The following is a 19,082-nucleotide window of genomic DNA, read 5'->3' on the forward strand; positions in this document are numbered from 1 at the left end:
GCCCAGGCCCCTCAGCCACGATGACCTGGCACCCCTTCCCGGGGCTCGGAGCAGCAGCTGACTGGGAGGGCTGCTGGGGGGCAGAGGAAGACCCCTCAGCCAGAGCCCTGCACCCGGGAAGGCCCCGTGTGTGAGAGCTGCTGTCCTCAACAACCCCGGGCCACCGTCCCCTTCGCAACGGGGCCCCTCCGGTGATAACAGGGTCCCTGCTCGGCGCTTCCATGCCAATCCCCTGGGCACCACCCTGCAACGTCCATTAGCGATGCCGGTGGTGCTCACGCTAGTTTTTCAAAATAGTTGGCTAAAAGACTCAAAATTCATACTTGGAATTCTGCAAGAAAATATGATATTCAATACAAATCTCACCAATATGCATAGAAGTCTGGTTTGGCTAAAAGAGCTCAGAGGGGGCCGCCTGGAGGGCTCAGCTGGCTAAGCGTCTGCGTCAGGCTGGAGGGACACACACGCACAGAAGCAGCGCAGACCCGGCTGGGGCAGGCCCCAGGGGCCGACGGGCATCGCTCGCGACCAAGGACACAGGTCTCCGAAAGGAAGTGGGGTGGGGGTGAAGGTGGAAGATTCTGGAACACGAGGTGCGCGGGAGACAGTCCCGGGGGCCTGGGCTCGACCAGAGTCTCAATGAGCATCGGAGTCTGGGCCAAACCCGCGGATGCAGCTCTGCTGGGTGAAGCCCACGTCCCCGCACCCGCGGACGCGTCCGAAGAAATGAAGGTGATTTCCCAGAAGACGTTCATCGCAGCCGAGCAAACGGCTCTTAACAGGTTCCAAGCAACCGTGACATCCCACAGAGGCTTCCAACGCGGGAGGCAGGGAAACCCCATGACGCCGATGCGGGGTGCGGTCTGTGCGCAGAACCTGCCGGGAGCGACCGTCCTCGCGGCCCCGCGCACCTGAAGCGGCTCCAAAGGGCTCGCGGTCGCTGGGGGCTGGGAGGCGGGGGCGCCGGTCCCTCCTGCCCGTCTGCGGGGAGCTCAGCGCAGGGTCGGGGGCCTGGGGGGGACACGGAGTCCAGCCAAGCGGGCTCTGCCCTCAGGCTCATAAAATGGGTGAATGATGTCAAGTCCGTCAAGACAGGTGCACCTTTAGTTTCAGACTTTCCACCTAGAAGGACTGTCGAGGGAGCTCTCTTCCTAAACAACGTCCCGGGGGAGCCCCTGCGAGGGGTGAACCCACCAGGGGCCACGGAGCATGTCTCTGCTCCTAGAGCCGCCTCAGTAAGACGGAGACGAGGGTGAGGCTCAGGCCCGCGGTAAACCTGCCCTGACCTGTGCCCCGACCTGGACCCGTGCCCCGACTCCATGCCCCCCACCCTGTGCCCCCCACCCTGTGCCCCCGACCCTGTGCCCCCCACCTTGTGTCCCCCACCCTGTGCCCCCACCCTGTGCTCCCTGATCCTGTGCCCCCAACTCTGTGTCCCCGACCCTGTGCGACCCCAACCCTGTGCCCCCAACCCCGCGCCCCCCCACAAAGTGCACCTGACCCCGTGCCCCCGACCCTGGTGCTGGAGGTGGTGCAGGCTGGGTGCACGGCCCGGCTCCCTGTGACCAGGCCCCCTCACGCGCCCCCTCATTTGGGCCCCCACCACGAAAAGGTGGTTAAGGAGAAAAAGGGAAAAGAAGAATTTAAAAATGATCCCAAATCCCTGAAAATAGGAAAATACGTCCCAAACTCCTTGAAGAAAATGCAGGTTCCTTCTGAGGGCGCGCTCACTGCCACGAAAACCTCGGAGGAGACTGGACTCCTGAAGGAGCGATGGGAACCCGGACAAGGGACACCCTGAGGAGCGCTTCCCACAGGGACCCATAGACGGTGCTGGGGGGACACGGGACAGGGGACCTCACGTCCCAGGGACGCACTCTGCTCCCGCTGCCCTCCCCCCGCCCCCGCCTCCAAGGGGCTGCCTGCGCTCAGCGCTGCTCCGTGGGCCCGGGAAACGGGTGTTGCATAAGGTATTTGTGAATCTCCCAGAAACACGGACCTGAATTGTGCGTGTCCCAAGTCCTCTGACGGAGGATCGTCCTCGGGAGACACGAGCTGGTCTAAGTTCGCTGCTTAGTTAGAACGGGGAGTCCTCAGAGTCGTCCACACGGACCGTAATGCCCACAGACAGCTTTCTCCCCAGGTTTACTAGTCAAATAAGCTCATTTTATCTCCATGCTCCCAAATGCACCAGAAAAAAAAAAAAATGACTTAAGATGACGGGTAGCTGTTTAATGTCTCATGAAATTTTTGGAAGTGATCCAAGCATAATTGTTTAAAAAAAAACACACCCAAATTCAATAGATAAAAGTAGGAAGAGACTTGGGTCTGTTACGAGACCTGCATTTGCCACATTAAGAAAAACTGTGCTATGAAAAAAAGCCAGATCTCTAAAAATTCTGAAATGGCATATTCATGAAAAAAGGTCATAAAAGGTTTTTTTTTTTTTAATACCTTTTGAGTAATCTACCTAGAGAACAAAGATTCTGTGACTTAGCAAAATAATTTCCCGTGTTTCACATTGTCTTGATCAGGTCTTAGATTACTTTAAAAACAGAGCTTTTTCAGTATTCAAAGAACAAAGTATTTTTTTCCCCCTCAAGTACATTGCTTCCTAAATCTTTGTTCCTTTGGTTAAATATATTGTATAAAAGCGTTGTGATCTGCAATCTTATTTAATCGAGTGTTTTATTTATTTATTATTATTATTTTTTAATCGAGTGTTTTAAACCTTCTGACATGTTTTACAAACTTCCCCAAGTCAAATTTAATATAGTCTTTTTGACCTCAAACGAACTCTGGGGTTTTCAGAGGGTCCTGGGGTGGGGGTGGGGGGTAAGATTTGTCATTTCTCATTATAAAAATACAGAAGTTAAACTAATCAGGCTTCTCTGACACGTGACGTTTCAGGGGAAACGGTGAAGTTACAGGTTGGCTAAATCTTCTTTACGCTGCACCGGCACGGCCCGCACACAGGCTACTGACACGCGTGTTTCGGAAATCGTGTAAAATGGCCAGAAGCGTCAACATCCTTAGTGTCCGCAGAATCAGCGGTCATGCTGACGATGGTCATAAAATGCCACGTGCCACAGAAATAACCAAATTTCCTTGTCAGCTGCGTCATTTTTGCAATAAACTCTCACCGGCTCTAGCTGTTTCGGTCTTCGCCCCTCAGAGCCGGCGACTGTCGCCCTCCCACACTTCGCTGAAATGTCTTCGGAGCCAGGGGACAAGTGAGCTCATCCTCGGCCGCCCACGGGCAGGGGAGCGCTTCCACGGGGACCTGGAGAGGTGTCTGGGTCCCTGAAATCGCATCGCGGAGCCAGACCAGACCTTCCAACACTGAGGGAGAAGCCGACGGCTTCGATCGCGTGGCACTGGGTGACCTCGTGGGTAAGACCCACTCCTGCCGCCTTGGGCTGGGAGCACTGCTGGCTCTTCGCCGCTTGGGTTTCCGGACGTAAGACACCCCGTGTGCCTCGGACGGCCGCTGAGCAGGGAGCCCGCGGCCCAAGGATGTGCCAGCCGGGTGCCCGCGCTCGGGGCTCCGGGCCCTGCAGACAAGGGAAGGCCCCTTCCCGGCGGGCCCGGAATCACAGGAGACCGTGCGCCCCTGGCAAGACAGGGGTCCACCCCGACATGAAGGTCCTGATGCCCAGCCCAAGACGAGTTCCCGACCCGGCGTCTGGGCCTCAAGGGGCCGCATCTGATCTGAGATCCCGAGTGAGGGCTCCAGCGAAGCAGGCTGCGCCCAGCCCCGGCCTGCCCGCCCCAGCCCCCGCCTGCCTCGGCCTGCCCGCCGCCCGCCGCCCCTCCTCGGAGAGCCCAGCCTCCCGCTCCCCTCGTTCCCCAACCCAGGCCGCCTGACCACGCCACTCTGGGAGGCCCGAGGGCTGTGGGGCGCCAGGATTCCCGCGGAGGCAGTGGGGAGCACAGAAGGGCTGGAGGCCCCGGCAGGTGGAAAGGCTCCGCTTCGGCCCCTGACCAGAGAGCTCGGGGGTGCAGGGTCTGCGGCTGCGGACGGGCACCAGCACCCGAGCCCCCTCGCTCCCCCAGAACCCCCAGCACCCCCAGTCCCCTAGTCCCCCAGACCCCACAGCCCCCACAGCGCCTGCCAGCCCTGCCAGCTCCCCCCAGTCCCCCAGGCCCCCCAGGTCCCCCAGCCCCCACAGTCCCCCTAGTCCCCCAGCTCCCATAGCCAGCCAGTGCCCCAGTCCTCCCAGAGAGCTGGGGGCACGGGGTCTGCGGCTGCGGACGGGCACCAGCACCCGAGCCTCCTGGCTCTCCCAGAACCCCCAGCAACCCCCCAGCCCCCCCAGCCCCATCAGCCCCATCAGCCCCCCAGCCCCTCAGCCCCCCCAGCTCCTACAGCCCCCCAGCTCCCCCCAGCCCTCCAGCCCCACCAGCCCCATCAGCCCCCCAGCCTCTCAGCGCCCCCAGCTCCCACAGCCCCCCAGCTCCCTCCCAGCCTCCCCAGCCCGCCGCTTAGGCTGCGCGTGTACACGAGGAAGTAGAAGTGCTTCAGCCTCTTAGGACTCGGCCCCCCCAGGCTGGAAGCAGGCTGTCCACCTCGCCGGTTCCCCCAGCGCCCTGCTCGGCTTCCTGAGCCGCTTCCCCCAATCTCGAGGTGAAGCAGGGACGGGAACGAGGTCTGTGACCCGGCGCCAGGGCGGCTGGGGTTCCGCGGGCGGGAGGGGGCACCCAGGGGCGGCCCAGGAGCGGTGCTGGGTGACGCGTGGTGGCTGCCATTTGGATTCGACACCGTGGGCGTGTTTGGCAGATTTAGTGATTCACCCCAAGCTCTGTTCCTTCCCAAGTAATTTCTGTTCCCCAGAAAGCAAATGCCTGACAGCAGGTACTTAAAGCCTCCAGGTTATAAGGCAAGTGTCTCCTGGGCCCCCTGGGGAGTGTCTGGAGCCTGGGAGGGCAGGCAGGCGCCCTCGGAGGGAGGGGAGATCAGGGGCCACGGCACCGCCTCCCCCCGCTATCCGGCCGCCGTGGGGCCGCCCTCCAGGGCCCCGGGAGCTGGGGGCGCTGTCTCCCAGGCCGGGCGGCCAGTCCACGCAGTGGGCCGCAGTGGGCGTGCGGGAGGTGGAGGCAGCGGACCTGCGCGCCCCGAGCCCCGGGGTCCGACGTCCCTCAGCCCCACCCCTCGTCCCGCTCACCATTTGCTGCGCTGCCCGGCCCCGGCCGCTCTTCCAGCAGCCCCTTGGCCCCTGGGATTCAGGGATTTGTCTGCCGGATGCCCCGCCAGCGCGTGAGCAGGACTGGCTCACGGTCATGAGTATTTTAGTAGACGTATGAAGCAGGAGGGTCCCAGTGCCACCCAGAGGAGCCTCCTTCCAGGCAGAAGGACCAGGGCCCCAGGATGCTCAGCGAGTCAACCGCGGGGTGACGTGTGCACACGGCCCCCCGCCCCCACCCGCCACAAGCCATCAAGCAGGCCCTGCACACCGGGGTCGGGTGGGGTTCACATCCATTGGCTCGTCCCATCCCTCCAGCGAGCCCAGGGCAGGTCCACCACGGCCCCGCCACATGGAGGAGGACTGTGGATGAGGAGGCGGGATGAGAGAGCGGCGGCCCCTGAAGCCCCCATCCCGGCCAGCAAGGGAGCCCGGGGTTGGGGCCAGAACCACGAGACACGAGACACGACACCGCCTCGGCTGCCAGACGACACGCTTCTCCTCTGGATTTGACAGAGTCGGGTAAGCGTCAGCCCCGGGGAGCGAGCGAGCACACGCGTGGGCGGGCAGGTGGCGGCTCCAGGCCCTGACACCAGCGACCAGCGACTGCGCCTCACCGGCCCGCGGGCCTCCCCACGTGGTTCTCAGCGCAGCGGGAACACCACCGGCGCGGTTCACTGTGGTTCTGGTTCTTTGCTGTGTTGTGTCTGCCTCTTCCTGGAGCCGACGAGTCGGTCATTTGGGAAGACGCTCAAGCACAAGCGGGCAGCAAAAGTCCCTCAGCAGGAGAGCAAGGAGTGAGTTTGCCCGTCGGGCACGGGAGCTTCCTCGGGGAACGTGGTCCTGGGGCAGGACAGACGGCAGGCCGCGGGAAACGAGGAGAAAATCCAGGAACAGGCCCAGCAGGCGAGGATGTATCCTAAAGGCCGCATCTCAAATTCGTGGGAAGATGCACTTTTTAACAAGCGATGTTGGGATCACTGAACGGCTTGACAATAAAAAGGTATAACTGGATCCATCGACGACAGTGACAAGCCAGGACAGACCGCGGGCGCACGAGTTCTAACCTGAGAGCTGACACGCCGATGTGATCACAGAGAACGCGACGGGGGCCTCCGTGACCCGAGGCCGGATGACAGTCCTGTGACATGACATCCCCGGCGACAAGGGCAAAGATCGATAACCAAGACACTACACTGCAAAAAGTATTTTACGTGGAAAAAAACACCTAAAGACAACCCAGCGGAAGATATTTGCAATTTATATCAGAAACAAGACGTTAGAATCCTGGGTTCCTAACGAGCCTCTAAAAATAAAAAATTAAAAGCCCCCAGAAAAACAGGCAGAGGATGTGCAAACGGCCTCCTAACACGTAACATGATGCACCCACCCCCTTGCTCAGCGCAGGAGGTAGAGGGAGGCTCCCCGAGACGCCGGGGCTCATCGGGCCGGTGCGAGTCCAAATTCTGGCAGGAGCTTCGGAGGCCAACGGAGTCGGAGCCGGCCCGGGCGGCCTGCGTCCAGCCACTCACTCACGGGAGCGTTTACTCATCTTCCGGCCCCCGCGTCCACGCCCGGGAACTAAGCCAAGGTCACGCGGGCAGAGCTACGCGGAGGCTCATGTGCAAACGTGTAGAAACCTGGTGAGTGAAGGGGCGAAGCACGAAGGCGGGGCCGGCGGCTCAGGGACCTGAGCGCTGACCTCGGACGCAGGTCGTGCGGACGGGTCACAGAGACACGCATGGATGTACACACCCAACTATTCCCAACGGGATAGTTACAGGAGGAAGAGGAAACGGGGTGACGAGCAGGAGAGGCCCCTCCTTCCTGAGCGACCACTTGACAGATTTCCACCCGGCCCCACGCCAGTCACCTCCACGAGCATTACAGTCAATGCAAAGGGAAATCTGTAAAAATTGGGAGCAAAATAAACTATAAAACTAGGTGTGTATCCAGGAGGCGGGACCCTCATCACAGGAACGACGTCAAGGGACCCAGAGGGGATGCCCCACGGCCCTCCCTCTGGACACGACAAGGCCTGTCGGGAGTGGCCAAGTGCAGGAACAGCAAGCGGCCCGAGTGCCCAGACTGTGGCTTGTAGGTGTCACCTCCGCCGGGAGGAGCGGGGGGTCCCACGGGGAAACCGAGGCCGTGCCCCTCGGGGCTTGAGCGTCACGTCACAGCTGCAAACAATGACACCCCCCAGGACAGCGACTGCGTCGAGAGGGCCCAGGAACCAGCGCGATGCGGCCAACGGGGGGTCGGGGCCACCGAGGATGGAGGACAGCGGAAGTGTCTTCACCGCGGTCGCAGCCTGGCGAGGGAACTGCTTTGCGAGCCGCGGGGAGGACGGCAGGGAGTCAGCTGCCCGGCGAGGGGAGCGAGGCCCGGATCCTCCCCCAGCTGCCCTCCGCCCACGCAGACAAGATCCGCTCGTCCTAGAGGAAGGTCACATGGCGGAACTGGCACCAAACTGCTTGGCATGTGAGCCTCACGGCGCATCAGGGGAGCGGCGTCCTCACCGGCCGCCCAATTCCAACGGGGACCGTGGCCGCGGCTCGTGGAACCCCTTCCACCCCGCAGGTCTACACCACGGCCGGCTCGCACGAGGGCAGGGCAGGTGGGGCCCGTCTGCAACCAACACATCACGACTGGACAGTCAGTGGAGGACGGACACGCAGGGAGAAGGGGCAGGGGCCAGCTGGACGGTGCCGGACTGACCGCACCAGGCTCCCTTCTGAGCCCCCGTGTAAATCGTCACCGTCACAACCACCAGACATCTGTGAGTCCGTGGGCAGGTGTGTGTCCCACCAGGTACCTGCTGCACGAACCATCCGCGCCCACGACCCCGGGGGGGTTGGTACCGGCGCTGTGGGAGCACACTCGGAAACGTTTGCAGGTACCACGGGCGCCTTGGGGGTGCAGGTCAGCCCCCCCATGTGGGCAGCGGCGGAGACACGGTGGCCGACCACTGGGAACGGGTGTTTATGCCTGAAGTTTCCCAACATTAAACGTGAAAGAAGACGCGAGGCCACCCCCCCAAGTGTGGAGCCTGGGGGGCCTGCAGCAGCCCTGTGGCCCCCGGGAACCGCTGAGGGCCCAGCTCAGCGCCAGTGCTTGGGGTGCCTGGAGGGGGGATCCTGGGGGCTGAGGGTGTGCTGAGAACCGACAGGCTGGCGGATACCCTGGCTGGAGATGGACCCTCGGGGCTCCCAGGGCAGCACCCCCGCCCCCAGCCCTGAAGGCCGCCTCCGGCCGCGCAGAGGAAGCCTCCTTCTCAGCTGGGACACTTATGGGGGCTGTGGGCCCCCCCTCGGCCGTCCGCTCAACACCAACGCCCAACGCCGTCCAGGGGCTAGAACGAGCCAGTGGGTGTGGGCGTGCTCCTTGGGAATCACTCCCTAGGGAGACGGCTATCTAGAGGCACAGAAGCAAAGCCCGGGGACCCAGTGACCAACCCAGTGAGGTCACGCAGCGCCCTGGGCCACTTCGGAGCTGGTGATGAGCCGTCTGCCAGCCGCTGCTCCGGGAGGCTGTCACCCTGGGCGTCCTTGGGCCTGCACGTCCGCAGGAGACGGTGACCGCTGGGGGAGCGCCCGGCACCTGTGGGTCCCATCTCGCTTTGGCCCCCCGCCTGGCGGCGTCCAGGGCAGACCCCTCCCCCACTGGGCTCCCCGTGGTGGGTCGGGGGGGGGGGCGCTGTGCCCTCAGCCCTGCCCTGGCTGCTGCTGTCCAGCCTCTTGTAGCCAGGCGCTGACCTCCCCCTGAGGCATGCACGTGCCCCTTTGGCTCTCCAGCCAGCGTCTTGTGCCCCCAAACCTTCGCTGTGGGAGCCCCCACCGCCCCCGCCCAGCAGGGCCCCTTCTGTGACGGGGGAATGGACACGGGTCAGCTGGGTAGAGGCCCCCATGTGACTGCTGGCTCTGTGGCCAAATGCCTCCCATCAGGGCGGCCCAAGGAGGAGCTGCGTGCGAGGTCGCTCGTGCAATCAAAACGTGAACGTGAGCCGGCGGGGGGCGGGGCAGCAGCGCAGGGAGCCCAGGTGCGGGGCCAGGCAAGAGCTTGAGCCGCTGGCTTCCCCAGGGAGGCTGATGCAGGGGGGGGGGGGGGGGGGGGGGCCCCCATGTCGGGTGCTCAGGGCTGGAGCACAAGCACGCCCGGGACCCCGGGGCCAGACGGAGGCCACGCTCAGGGTCCTCGAGGCCTCAGGGCCCTCGGGGCACGTCTGCACCTCCTCTCCCGGGGGTGAGATGCTCTGCTGAGTGGCCGGACCCGCCATGTTCCTCTGTCTGTCCGTCCGTCCATGCGGGACACTCGGGTCCCCGCCCCCTCTGGGCGCCTGTGAGCGTGATGCAGCCCTGCCCCGTCCTGCGGGGCCCGGCGGTGGGATGGACAGACCGTACGGTACCTTGTGATGTTTTAATGGCACAGTTTTAATTAAAAAAAAAAAATCTCTTCTGTTCATTGGGCTATCCATGATTTCAACTTCTTCTATCATCAGCTTGGATGATTTTCTACTTTGCTTGGCCTCATTTGGGGCTTTGCTGATTTGGGCCGTTGTGTGTGCGAGTGTATCTGTGAGTGTGCGAGTGTGAGTGCACAGACTCGAGCGCCGGCTTCTCTGGGATGGGATGAGGCTCTTCACCACCGTGGGTCCTGGTGGCACCTGTGTGGCTCTGAGGGTGGAGCCCTGTGGGCTTGGGCACATGCGGAGACAAGTGGCCCTGCCCAAGGGTGGCCGGTGCCAGGCCGCTGGCTCCCACAGACACCCCTGGACACGCGGAGTCCTCGTGCCGCTGCTAGGCTGCCTTCAGCAGTGCTTCCTGAGGTTCCCCAAGGCGGGCGGCGTGGTCGGGTCACACCTGAGCACGCGATGGGAACAGAGTGCATGGACCTGGATTTCTAGACCCAGAGTCAGATCCGGTGCCCGGGCGTCTCAGGGGAGGACGCCGTACACAGGCTCTGGCGCAGCTGCGGGCGGCTGGTCACTTACGTCCTGAGGTGTGGCCGCAGCCGTCGCTGGGCGTCCCCGCACACGGGGCCCACCAGGGAAGACGCACGGCCCCCAGCCCCAGGCCCGCACTTCCCACACTGGCCCCCACCTCCCCACTCCCGCCTCCTCTCCGGGGTCCACGTGAGGATCCGCTGGTCGCAGTGGGGTCACGAGGCTGCTCAGGGCTGTCGGGGTCTGTGGCAAGGCGCGCTGTACTCCATCACCCCGGTCCTTTCCCCGTGAACTGGAGAGATGCAAGACAGGCTGGTCCGGGCGCTTCATCCCCGGCAGCTGGCCGGTGCTCTCCTCGTCTCCACAGATAAGCCCCCGAGAGCTGGACCTGGGGGAAGGGGGGTCCCCAGGCTGCACAGCTGCGTAGGAGCCCCCATCCCTGCTGGGTTTCACAGCAGCGCCCTGACTCAGACCCCACGGCCTCCTGAAGGGTCCGGGCCGGCTAGTGGATGGAAGGGAACACGCCTGCCCACCTGCAAGTTGGCAGCAGCAGGCATGCCCAGAAGCCTCTGTGGGAGCTCCAGCCCCGCCTTTCTGTAGGCCCAGAGGCGAAGAGGGTGCCCTGGGGGGCAGGGCATGCAGGGCAGGGGTGGGAGGCCTAGCCAGTGACCAGCAGAGACCCACCCAGCGTCAAATGGGGCCACTGAGGCCAAGAGGAGCTGAGGTGGAGGATCAGGGTCAGGATGGTCCCACTCTATCACCAAATAGTGCCCCCTATGCAAAAGCCACTCACGTCTCTGAAAATGCACGTGGGTCAGGGGACTCTGGACCCACAGGGGGACACTGCGGCCCCAAGGCTCAGGCCTTTGCTTCCTCTAGGGCTGTGACCTTCTATTGCCTCGACCTTCACTTCCTGATGCTCTGGCAGCCTGAGCCGGTGCCCACCTGGGGAGGTTCTGCAGACCCCAGTCCCCAGGGGAGACCCCGCCTCTGCCCCGTGGACAGCATCCCCTGGGGCCTGGATCTTCCAGCAGGAAGGACATTCAGGTCGGCAAAGCCGGATCGATCCCCACCCTCCGCAGCACTGCCCCCTGCCGGGCCGGGCGCATGGGCCACAGCCAGTGACACTCAGGTCCTCGGGCCACATGGGCCACAGTGGCCGTGGGAACACAGGGGTCAGCAGGGGCTGGGGGGTGGGGGGCACGGGGTGCGAAGGTGACAGACGTCACAGTTCCTAATAAATTGGAAAGCCAGAGAATAGAATCTGCTATTCACAATAACAAACCGCTAACGTGCACGACAGTTCGAGTAGTAACTATAACGACGATAGACAATACACAGAACACATTAAGGAATAATATGAAAATATAATATTTAAAGCAAAATAGTACTAGGTCTCTAGTTGGGTAAGATGTCAAGTCTCTCTTAATCTCTAAGTGTGATTCCTACCCAAACTTCGTGAGTTTATTCTGGTCTTGACAACATTTATTGAAAGTTCAAGTGAAAAAATAAACATGAGGACAGCCAGCAGCTTGGAAGGGCGTGGGGGGCGCGGGGGCAGGACGGGGGTGGTTGGTGGCCGGTGGCGCGGTGGGGGGGCGCAGCAGGCTTGCCCCACGCAGGGCGCAATTCCAGGTGCTAAAGGATTCCTCTCCCCTCTCCCTCCCTACACTGTTGGCTCTGTTCTGGCGGTGACCGCGCTCGTGGGGAGGCTCCTGGTCCTACAAGGGCGCAAAGAGCTGAGGCCCACAGGGCGGCCGGGGACAGGGAGGGTGCAGGGAGGGGGCACTTGGGGACAGGGAGGGGGCAGCTGGGGACAGGGAGAGGGTGCCTGGGGACAAGGAGGGAGCAGCTGGGAACAGGAAGGGGGTAGGGAGAGGGAGCAGCCGGGCAGGGAGGAGGTCCGGGGAGCAGGGAGGGGGCGGGGAGGAGGTCCGGGGGCAGGGAGGAGGGGGGGCGGGGAGGAGGGGGGGCGGGGAGGAGGTCGGGGGAGCAGGGAGGGGGCGGGGAGGAGGTCCGGGGGCAGAGAGGAGGGGGGCAGGGAGGAGGTGGGGGGGCAGGGAGGAGGTGGGGGGGCAGGGAGGAGGTGGGGGGGGCGGGGAGGGGCGGCCGGGGGCAGGGAGGAGGCCCGGGGTCCCGCAGCTCCCCCCGCCTTGGGCGGAGTGCCCGGCCCCGCCTCTCACGGCGCCCGCCGGAGGGCACAGCGGGGAAGCCGGGTCGCGCCCCCCCCCCGCCCCCGGGCCCCGCAGGAGGGCAGAGGACGGCGCGGACCCGGGGGGAACCTCCGCAGCCGCGGTGAGCCCCGCCCCGCCCGCCCCGACTACGTGACCCGCCCGGGCCAATCAGAGTGCGGCACCCCGCGTGATTGGCGGGGGGCGGGAGCCCGCGGTCGCCCCCAGCCAATCAGAGGGCGGCGCGCGGGCGGGGGCGGGGCCGCCCGGGCTGGTGACGCAGCCCCGGGATCCCGGGCCGCCCCCGCCCCTCCCCTCCCCTCCCCCCCCCTCCCCTCCCCCCGGGGCGTGGGCAGCAGGTGCGGGACGTCCTGGGCCCCGAGCTGCGCACCGACAGGTGATCACAAGGGCTTGGGTACTTGCATCACAATAAAAAACAATTAGGAAAAGAAAAAAACCAACCAGTAAGCAGCCTTCACGCCCAAGGACCAGAACCGCTTCCAGGCGCTGCTGCCCCTGGGGTGAGCGGCCACTTGGTCAACAGCCGGCGCCGGCACAGGGGCCACTCGGCCCCTCCGGAGGTGGGGGCGTCCGTGGGCTCCGGCTGCACACGGCCCCCTGACCGAGCGGCCTTCACGGCCATTCTCCCGAAGCCAGCCTTCCCCGCGCCCGCGCCCGCGCCCGCACCCGCTCCTGCAGAGGCCGTGGGGAGAGGCTCCCTGGGCTCGGCCCCACGCTCGGGAGCGGGCTCTCTGCAGTCCTGCCGAGCTTCCAGATCCTCCTTGTCCCCCAGGGGTCCCCGCCCCAGCCACCGAGGACAGCCCGAAGGACCAGAGCCCAGGTCTGTGGCAGGCCCTTGGCGTCTCCACATTCCAGACACGGTCCAGCGCGGGGCGCCCTGCAGGCCTAATTAGGCGGCCTCGTTAGGGAGCAGTCACAGGCAGCCTGCATCCAGGATAAAGTCCCAGCAGGACCTGACGGCCCCCCCCCACCGCTGTGCGCAGCTCTGCTTCTGGGACCCTGTGGCCAGCTGGCTTTTTAAAGCTAAGAACTGGTCAGAGGAGCCAGAACCCTGGAGTTCTGCAGACGTTGGGGGGGGGGGGGGCGCAGGGGGGCATCAGGAGCAAGAGGGGGACGGTGGGGATGGGGAGGAGGCAGGGGACAGTGAAGTGTCTGCCCCAGCTCAGCCCCAGCACTGCTCCTCGGCCTGTTTCCGACTGTCTGGGTGGCGTCCCTGGCTGCCCATCCAAGCCACTCCTCCTGAAGCCCAGACAGGGCTGGTGCCCTCCAGTGCTGACCCGAACCCTAAGCCCCACCCTCTCTGCCCCAGACCTTGCCCACACCCTCTGTGGCCCTAGGGACAGAATTCACCCTCAGCCCGGACAGGCAGGGAGGGCAGAGGGCAGCGCAACTCGCAACTCGCAGATGCTAACAATACTCTCCTTAACAAAAGGGTGCTTGAAGGAGTTCTTGCAAAGGCGCTAATTGCTCTGGTTTAGAATGTCCCCAAGCCTCAGGGGAGCTGAGGCACGGTGTCCCAGCATCCCAGCATCCTGACAGCTGTAGGGAGCGGGAGCAAAGCACCGCCCCCCCCCTCCAGCCTCTTCTCTGCTCAGGAGAAACTCTCCACTCAGAAGTGATCCATCTCCAGCTGACCCCTCAAGGCAGCGCCCCGGAGCTAATTTTAACCTCCTCAGAGTGCTGGTTAAGCCTCTTTGAGTTATAATTACCCCCAGTCTCTAGACACTACAAGGCAGCAATCAGGAAGTTAGATGTGGACAGGAGAGACAGAAGGAGCGGGACGGTCCGGAGCAGCGCGGTGCCGGGGACCGATGAGGACACACGCACGCTCAGCTGCACCGCGGCCCTGCCACCCACATGCACCAGGGGCAGCCTGGCCTCTGGGCTCCGAGTGTCACAGCAACCCCGCACACTGAATGTCCGCTGCCACCCCCTCCTCGCCGTGAGACACTTCCCTCTGAGGACTTGAGCGGGCGCCAGTGTCTCCAGTGGGTGGGCGTCAGGGTCGTGGTCCCGCAAAGCCCAGCAGCTGTGCCATCTGCACCCGAGGCTTCCAGCTGAGTTAGGGACCCCCAGAGACCTGGACTGAAGACCCTAGCGCTCCCGAGCAGGCTGACGGCCCACTGTGACCCCCCCCATCACCAGCCCCCCAGGCACAGGTGGGGCTGGCCTCCCCGGAGCTGGGGGCCGCGGGGACGCTCCTGCCACAGCCGCCCTCCTGGCTCCACCTTACCTTGCCAAAGCTGCCCTTTCCAATGGCTCGAAGGATCTGGAAGTGGTCAAAGTTCACTGCGGAAGAAACAGAGGGACGTCAGGTGAGGTGGCAGCAAGGCCCTGGACCCTCCACAAGCCCCCAGCTGGAGTAGCTGCCCAGGGGCCACCACCACCACTGCAGGGAGCCCCCCCGCAGCCCTCCAGCCACGCTCTGTGCCCTGGAAGTGGGCCCGGGGCCCGGCTGGAGGCTCAACTCAGGCTCGTGTGTAAGCAGGGAGGGCCTGCGCCCAGGCAGAGAGCTGGGGCCTGGGGGCCACACGTCCCTGTCCCTGGGCTCATTGTGGGGCCACCCCACCCCCTGTTCATGGAGCATGAACAGGGCAAGTGGCGCCCAGAGCAGCCCTCTTCAGCCCCAGGAACCCAGCCACCGCTACCCTGAGCTGCCCTGCAAACAGGGATCCTGGGCAACGGGCCCCCCAGCCTCCTGCTGAATCTCCTGGGGGTTCACAGCATGAGCTAAAGGGGAGCCTGCCACCACCCGGGGTGAGTAATAGGGACTTTCCAAAGGGTGTCCCCAGGCCTGTGTGAAAGCACCCCGGTCCTGATTTCTCTTGACCTTCTCCAGACATAAGCCCCTCCCAGAGACCCGGGTCCTTGGAAATCGCAGCTTTGCTAACTGTCACAGGCTCAAGAGAGATGCTCCCCGCCCTGCACACACGGTGCCCCCCGGGGCAGGGGGTCATCTGCGAGTGACAGCAGCTTGGAAGCGTTCCTCAGGGCTCTGAACCTGATGTATAACGTCCACTGCACTGGTTCCCTGCCCTCGGGCGTCTCGGCCCCAGGCAGCCCAGCCCAGCCTGGCTTTCCACCCGTGCCCCCCCAGGGCGCAGCTCCCCCAGCAGACTCTCCGGCCCCAGCTGGCCCCACCTGTGCCCCACATCAGAGTCCCCCAGGCCTGCGCCCCCCCAGGTCTGCACCCCTCCACATCTGCGACCCCTCAGGTCCGTATGCCCCCACAGGTCCATCCCCCTGGGTCTGTGCCCCTCCAGGTCTGTGTGCCCCCACGTCAGAGTCCCCCAGGCCTGCGCCCCCCAGGTCTGTGCCCCTAGGTCAGAGCCCCCCAGTTTGTGCTCCTCCACGTCTGCAACCCCCTAGGTGTGTATGTCCTCCAGGTCTGTGCCCCCAGGTCTGCACCCCTCCAGGTCTGTGCCTCCCCAGGTCGGTGCCCTTAGGTCAGAGCCCCCCAGTTCTGTGCCCCTCCACATCTGTGACCCCTCAGGTCTCTATGCCCCCCAGGTCTGCACCCCCGAGTCTGTGCGCCCCCAGGTCAGAGCCCATCCCCCCCATGACAGGGCTGCTACATGGCCCACAGCTGTCCTTTCTCTTTCTCTTCAGGTTCAACTAGACCCTGGCTCTAGTTTCTGGGACACGTGCCCGGGCACTTGTCAGAGGCGAGGGTCCCCAGATGGCTGTTCCCACCCACCGGGAGCGGAACTTGGCCGCAGCGTCCCACCTGAGCACAGCGTGTGCGGCCCAGCGTGTGGAGCCCCTCGGAGGGGAAGGGGGGGCAGGCGCCCTCCCCGCTCCCCACAGACGCCCAGCAGGGGCGCCCCGGAGAGCGCAGGGGCCCAGCAAAGGCAAGCACCGATTTTAGAGAAAGGCACAGACCCCGGACTGCAGGTCTTTGCGGGGCAGGGAGGGATGGCAACGGAGGGTGTACCGGACAACAGGTCAGAAGCACAGGACACGTGCACCATGTCCCTCACCCCACGTTCACACCCTGGAAAGCCAGGTTGTCACGGACGGAGGGTCCGAGGGAAAGGGACACTCGGAGGTCTGCCGGGCACGGAGGTGGGGAGCTGCGGCCTCGTCCACGTTGGCTGGCTCTGTGGCCTTTCCTGGGCCTGCTTCCCTGGGAGGGGAGGGAGGGCATGTACCCACTGCACGTGCACCCCACTGTGGTTCTGAGACCCCGGGGCTGGGGGGGCACGACTGCAGACTGGGTTCTGAGCCAGCCACAGGGAGGCTTCACCGGGGCGGGGGGGGGGGGAGGGGAGGTCCACGAGCACAGTGCCCAGGGCACGGCCACGGGGCCCAGGTGGGCGCGGGCGTCCTGACGTCCCTCTCGACTCCCGGACTTCGCGTAGCCGCCTGCACTTTCCTCCCAAATCCCCAGCTGCTGCACAGAATTCGGCCCCACTTCTGGGTAAAGTTCCACCCCTGCCCCCCAACACCCACCCCTCAGCCAACAGCAACGAGGTGGGGCCAGCAGGCGGGACGGGCAGGGGGTCGGGCTGGTCCTCACCCAGGGCGTGGGCCCCGGGGCCTGCTGACACGGGTGGGGCCCAGCTCCGTGGGGGAGGATGCTGGTTGACCTACGCCAGGCCTTGGCGGCCCTGCACGGGGTTTCTGGCCCAGGGACACCATCACCCGCTTCCCCGGGGAGACACCACCATGTCACCAGGAGAAGGAAAGGTAACGTGGCCCCAGGGTCCTGCGGTCTGTGTGGCTCCGGGTCAGGAAGCTGAGCGCCGCCCGAGGGAGGGAGCCGTGCCCAGGAGGCACCGCTCTGGGCTGGGCCACCCCGACCCTGTCCCCAGGGCCCTCCTGCGGCGCGGGTGACGGTGACACGGGCACAGGCGCTCCCTGGGACGGATGAATATTTAAAACACAAAGGATTAAGAATGTTTATTCTTCAAGGAAGGCTTTTATTCCACGGAGCCGGCAATCACGGCACAGCCGGCTATGAAAATAGGTCACCTTGACGCCGAGGGGCCAGGGAGGTGCAGGAGCTGGCCGGGTCCTTCCCAGGGCTGCGGGTGCCCGGGCCCCACCTGCGGGGGTCCTGGAGGGATTTTCCCCACTCGCCCAGGCGGGAACCCCAGCACCGGACAGAACTCGCCGGGGGCTCTCGCACGTTCTCCGAGGTTCTCCCGGCTTCACCGGGAGCCGGACCATCGCCGGGAGAAGCCAGGAGCTCTCCTCCGGGAGTGCCGGCGACACGCAGGCAGGCACACTGCCCTCATCTCCCCGCAGCCCGACCCCACCCGACCCTCTGGCCACCGTGACACGGGCCGGCGTCACTCCCAGATCCCGACGCTGGCCTCGCGCGGGACAAGGCGGCGAGAAGCCAACAGGTGGCGCTTGTGCAGATGCCCCAGAATCCAGAGCCCAGGTCAGGTAATATTTGAACTTTTCCCCTAAAAATAAAACAACGGTCTGCTGATTTGAACTCAGCGCTCGCCCTCCGTGGGCAGAGGAGCACACCCGACAGCAAGGCCGTAGGGGACCCGTGAGTCCCCGTGAGATTCGGGCTGAAAACGCAGCCCTTCCACCAGCCGGTGCCCCCGGCCGGGAGAGCAAGAGAGGAGGTGAGCCCTGGGAGCGTAAAAATAGAGCCTGAGTCACCGCGGTTGTTACTGGTGACACGGAGCCCGCGCCACGGGGTGGGGGAGGGGTGCCTGAGTCACTGGGGGGAGGGATGCCCACGCCACGGTGGGGGAGGGGGAGGCCAGCCTGCTCCTGACGCCCCAGCCCAGGTCCCCACACCCTCAGGGCCCGGGACATGGGCCCCGCGTGGAGGGTGACGGGCCCACGGCCATGGGATGAGCCCCCTCCCCAGCCCGCCTTCCAGCACCCAGGGGAGGCCCGGCCCCCCGAGCTCCGGGTGAGCCCCACACCAGAAGTGGGGATTACTTGGAAAGCTGTGGCCCTAAGTCACACGTCACAGTTGCCGAAATCCACTCAGAAGTGGATGGCATTTTGTCAAACCTACGATCCAGAAAACTCCCGAAGAGAACCATGGGGTCCAGCTTAGGCGGGTGCCCTGCAGTTTGCGCGGCCTCTGGGGGAGCCCCGGCCCGGCCCCCACTGCTCTCCTCAGGGCGCGCAGACCGGCCCACATCAGCGGTCACCAGGTGGGCACCTAAAGGCGGCACCGGGGCCCCGTCCGCCCAGGCCGCCAGCTCTGCGGGGCCGACGGGCACACGCCTCAAGCTGGACGCTGCCTGGCCCTCCCGGGCCTGACGCCTGCAAGCTCTGAGCTGCCCCCTGGTAGGGGACGGACGCTCCCCTTTCACAGGCGAGGAAACCGCTGAGCATCCCGGCTACACAGGGCCACTAGCCTGCCCTGCCGGCCTGGGGACGCGAGGACCAGGGTGGGGCCCACATCCTCACGGCCCAGGGCTGTACTCGTCGCCACACAAACAGCATTAAGTCTGATTCAGGGAAGAAAGCACAGGGCTGGTGCCGGGAAAGACGGGGTCACAGGCGGGGCGGGGGTTCCCGCATCAGAGGCATCCCCGGAAATGGCCTTCTGACGGAGGCACGTCCTCCGCGGCCTGTGCTGCAGGCATGGCCACTGGCCCCAGCAGGGCTCCCGGCCCAGCGCTGCTGACCACCTGGGGAGGGGCGGGCAGCCTCTATTCTCAGCCTGGCCCCTGTCATCCCCCCGTCATCCCCCCACCATCCCCCCCTACCATCGCCCCTCTGTCAGCCCCCTCCATCCCCCGCCATCCACCCCGCCATCGCCCCCCACCATCACCCTCC

At 64.7% G+C, this 19,082-nt stretch overlaps 1 protein-coding gene across 2 annotated transcripts in view; it reads right to left on the reverse strand.

Annotated features, from left to right (window-relative positions):
* STK32C (serine/threonine kinase 32C) overlaps positions 1–19,082 on the reverse strand; it is a 65,161-nt gene that overhangs the window by 11,813 nt on the left and 34,266 nt on the right. For both annotated transcript variants that reach the window (XM_038579172.1, XM_038579173.1), the window contains exon 2: positions 14,554–14,609. In XM_038579172.1, the coding sequence (XP_038435100.1) occupies positions 14,554–14,609 (56 nt within the window). The remainder of the gene's footprint in view (positions 1–14,553; positions 14,610–19,082) is intronic.

This window comes from Canis lupus, chromosome 28 (assembly GCF_011100685.1).
Source record: "Canis lupus familiaris isolate Mischka breed German Shepherd chromosome 28, alternate assembly UU_Cfam_GSD_1.0, whole genome shotgun sequence".
NCBI lineage: Eukaryota > Metazoa > Chordata > Mammalia > Carnivora > Canidae > Canis > Canis lupus.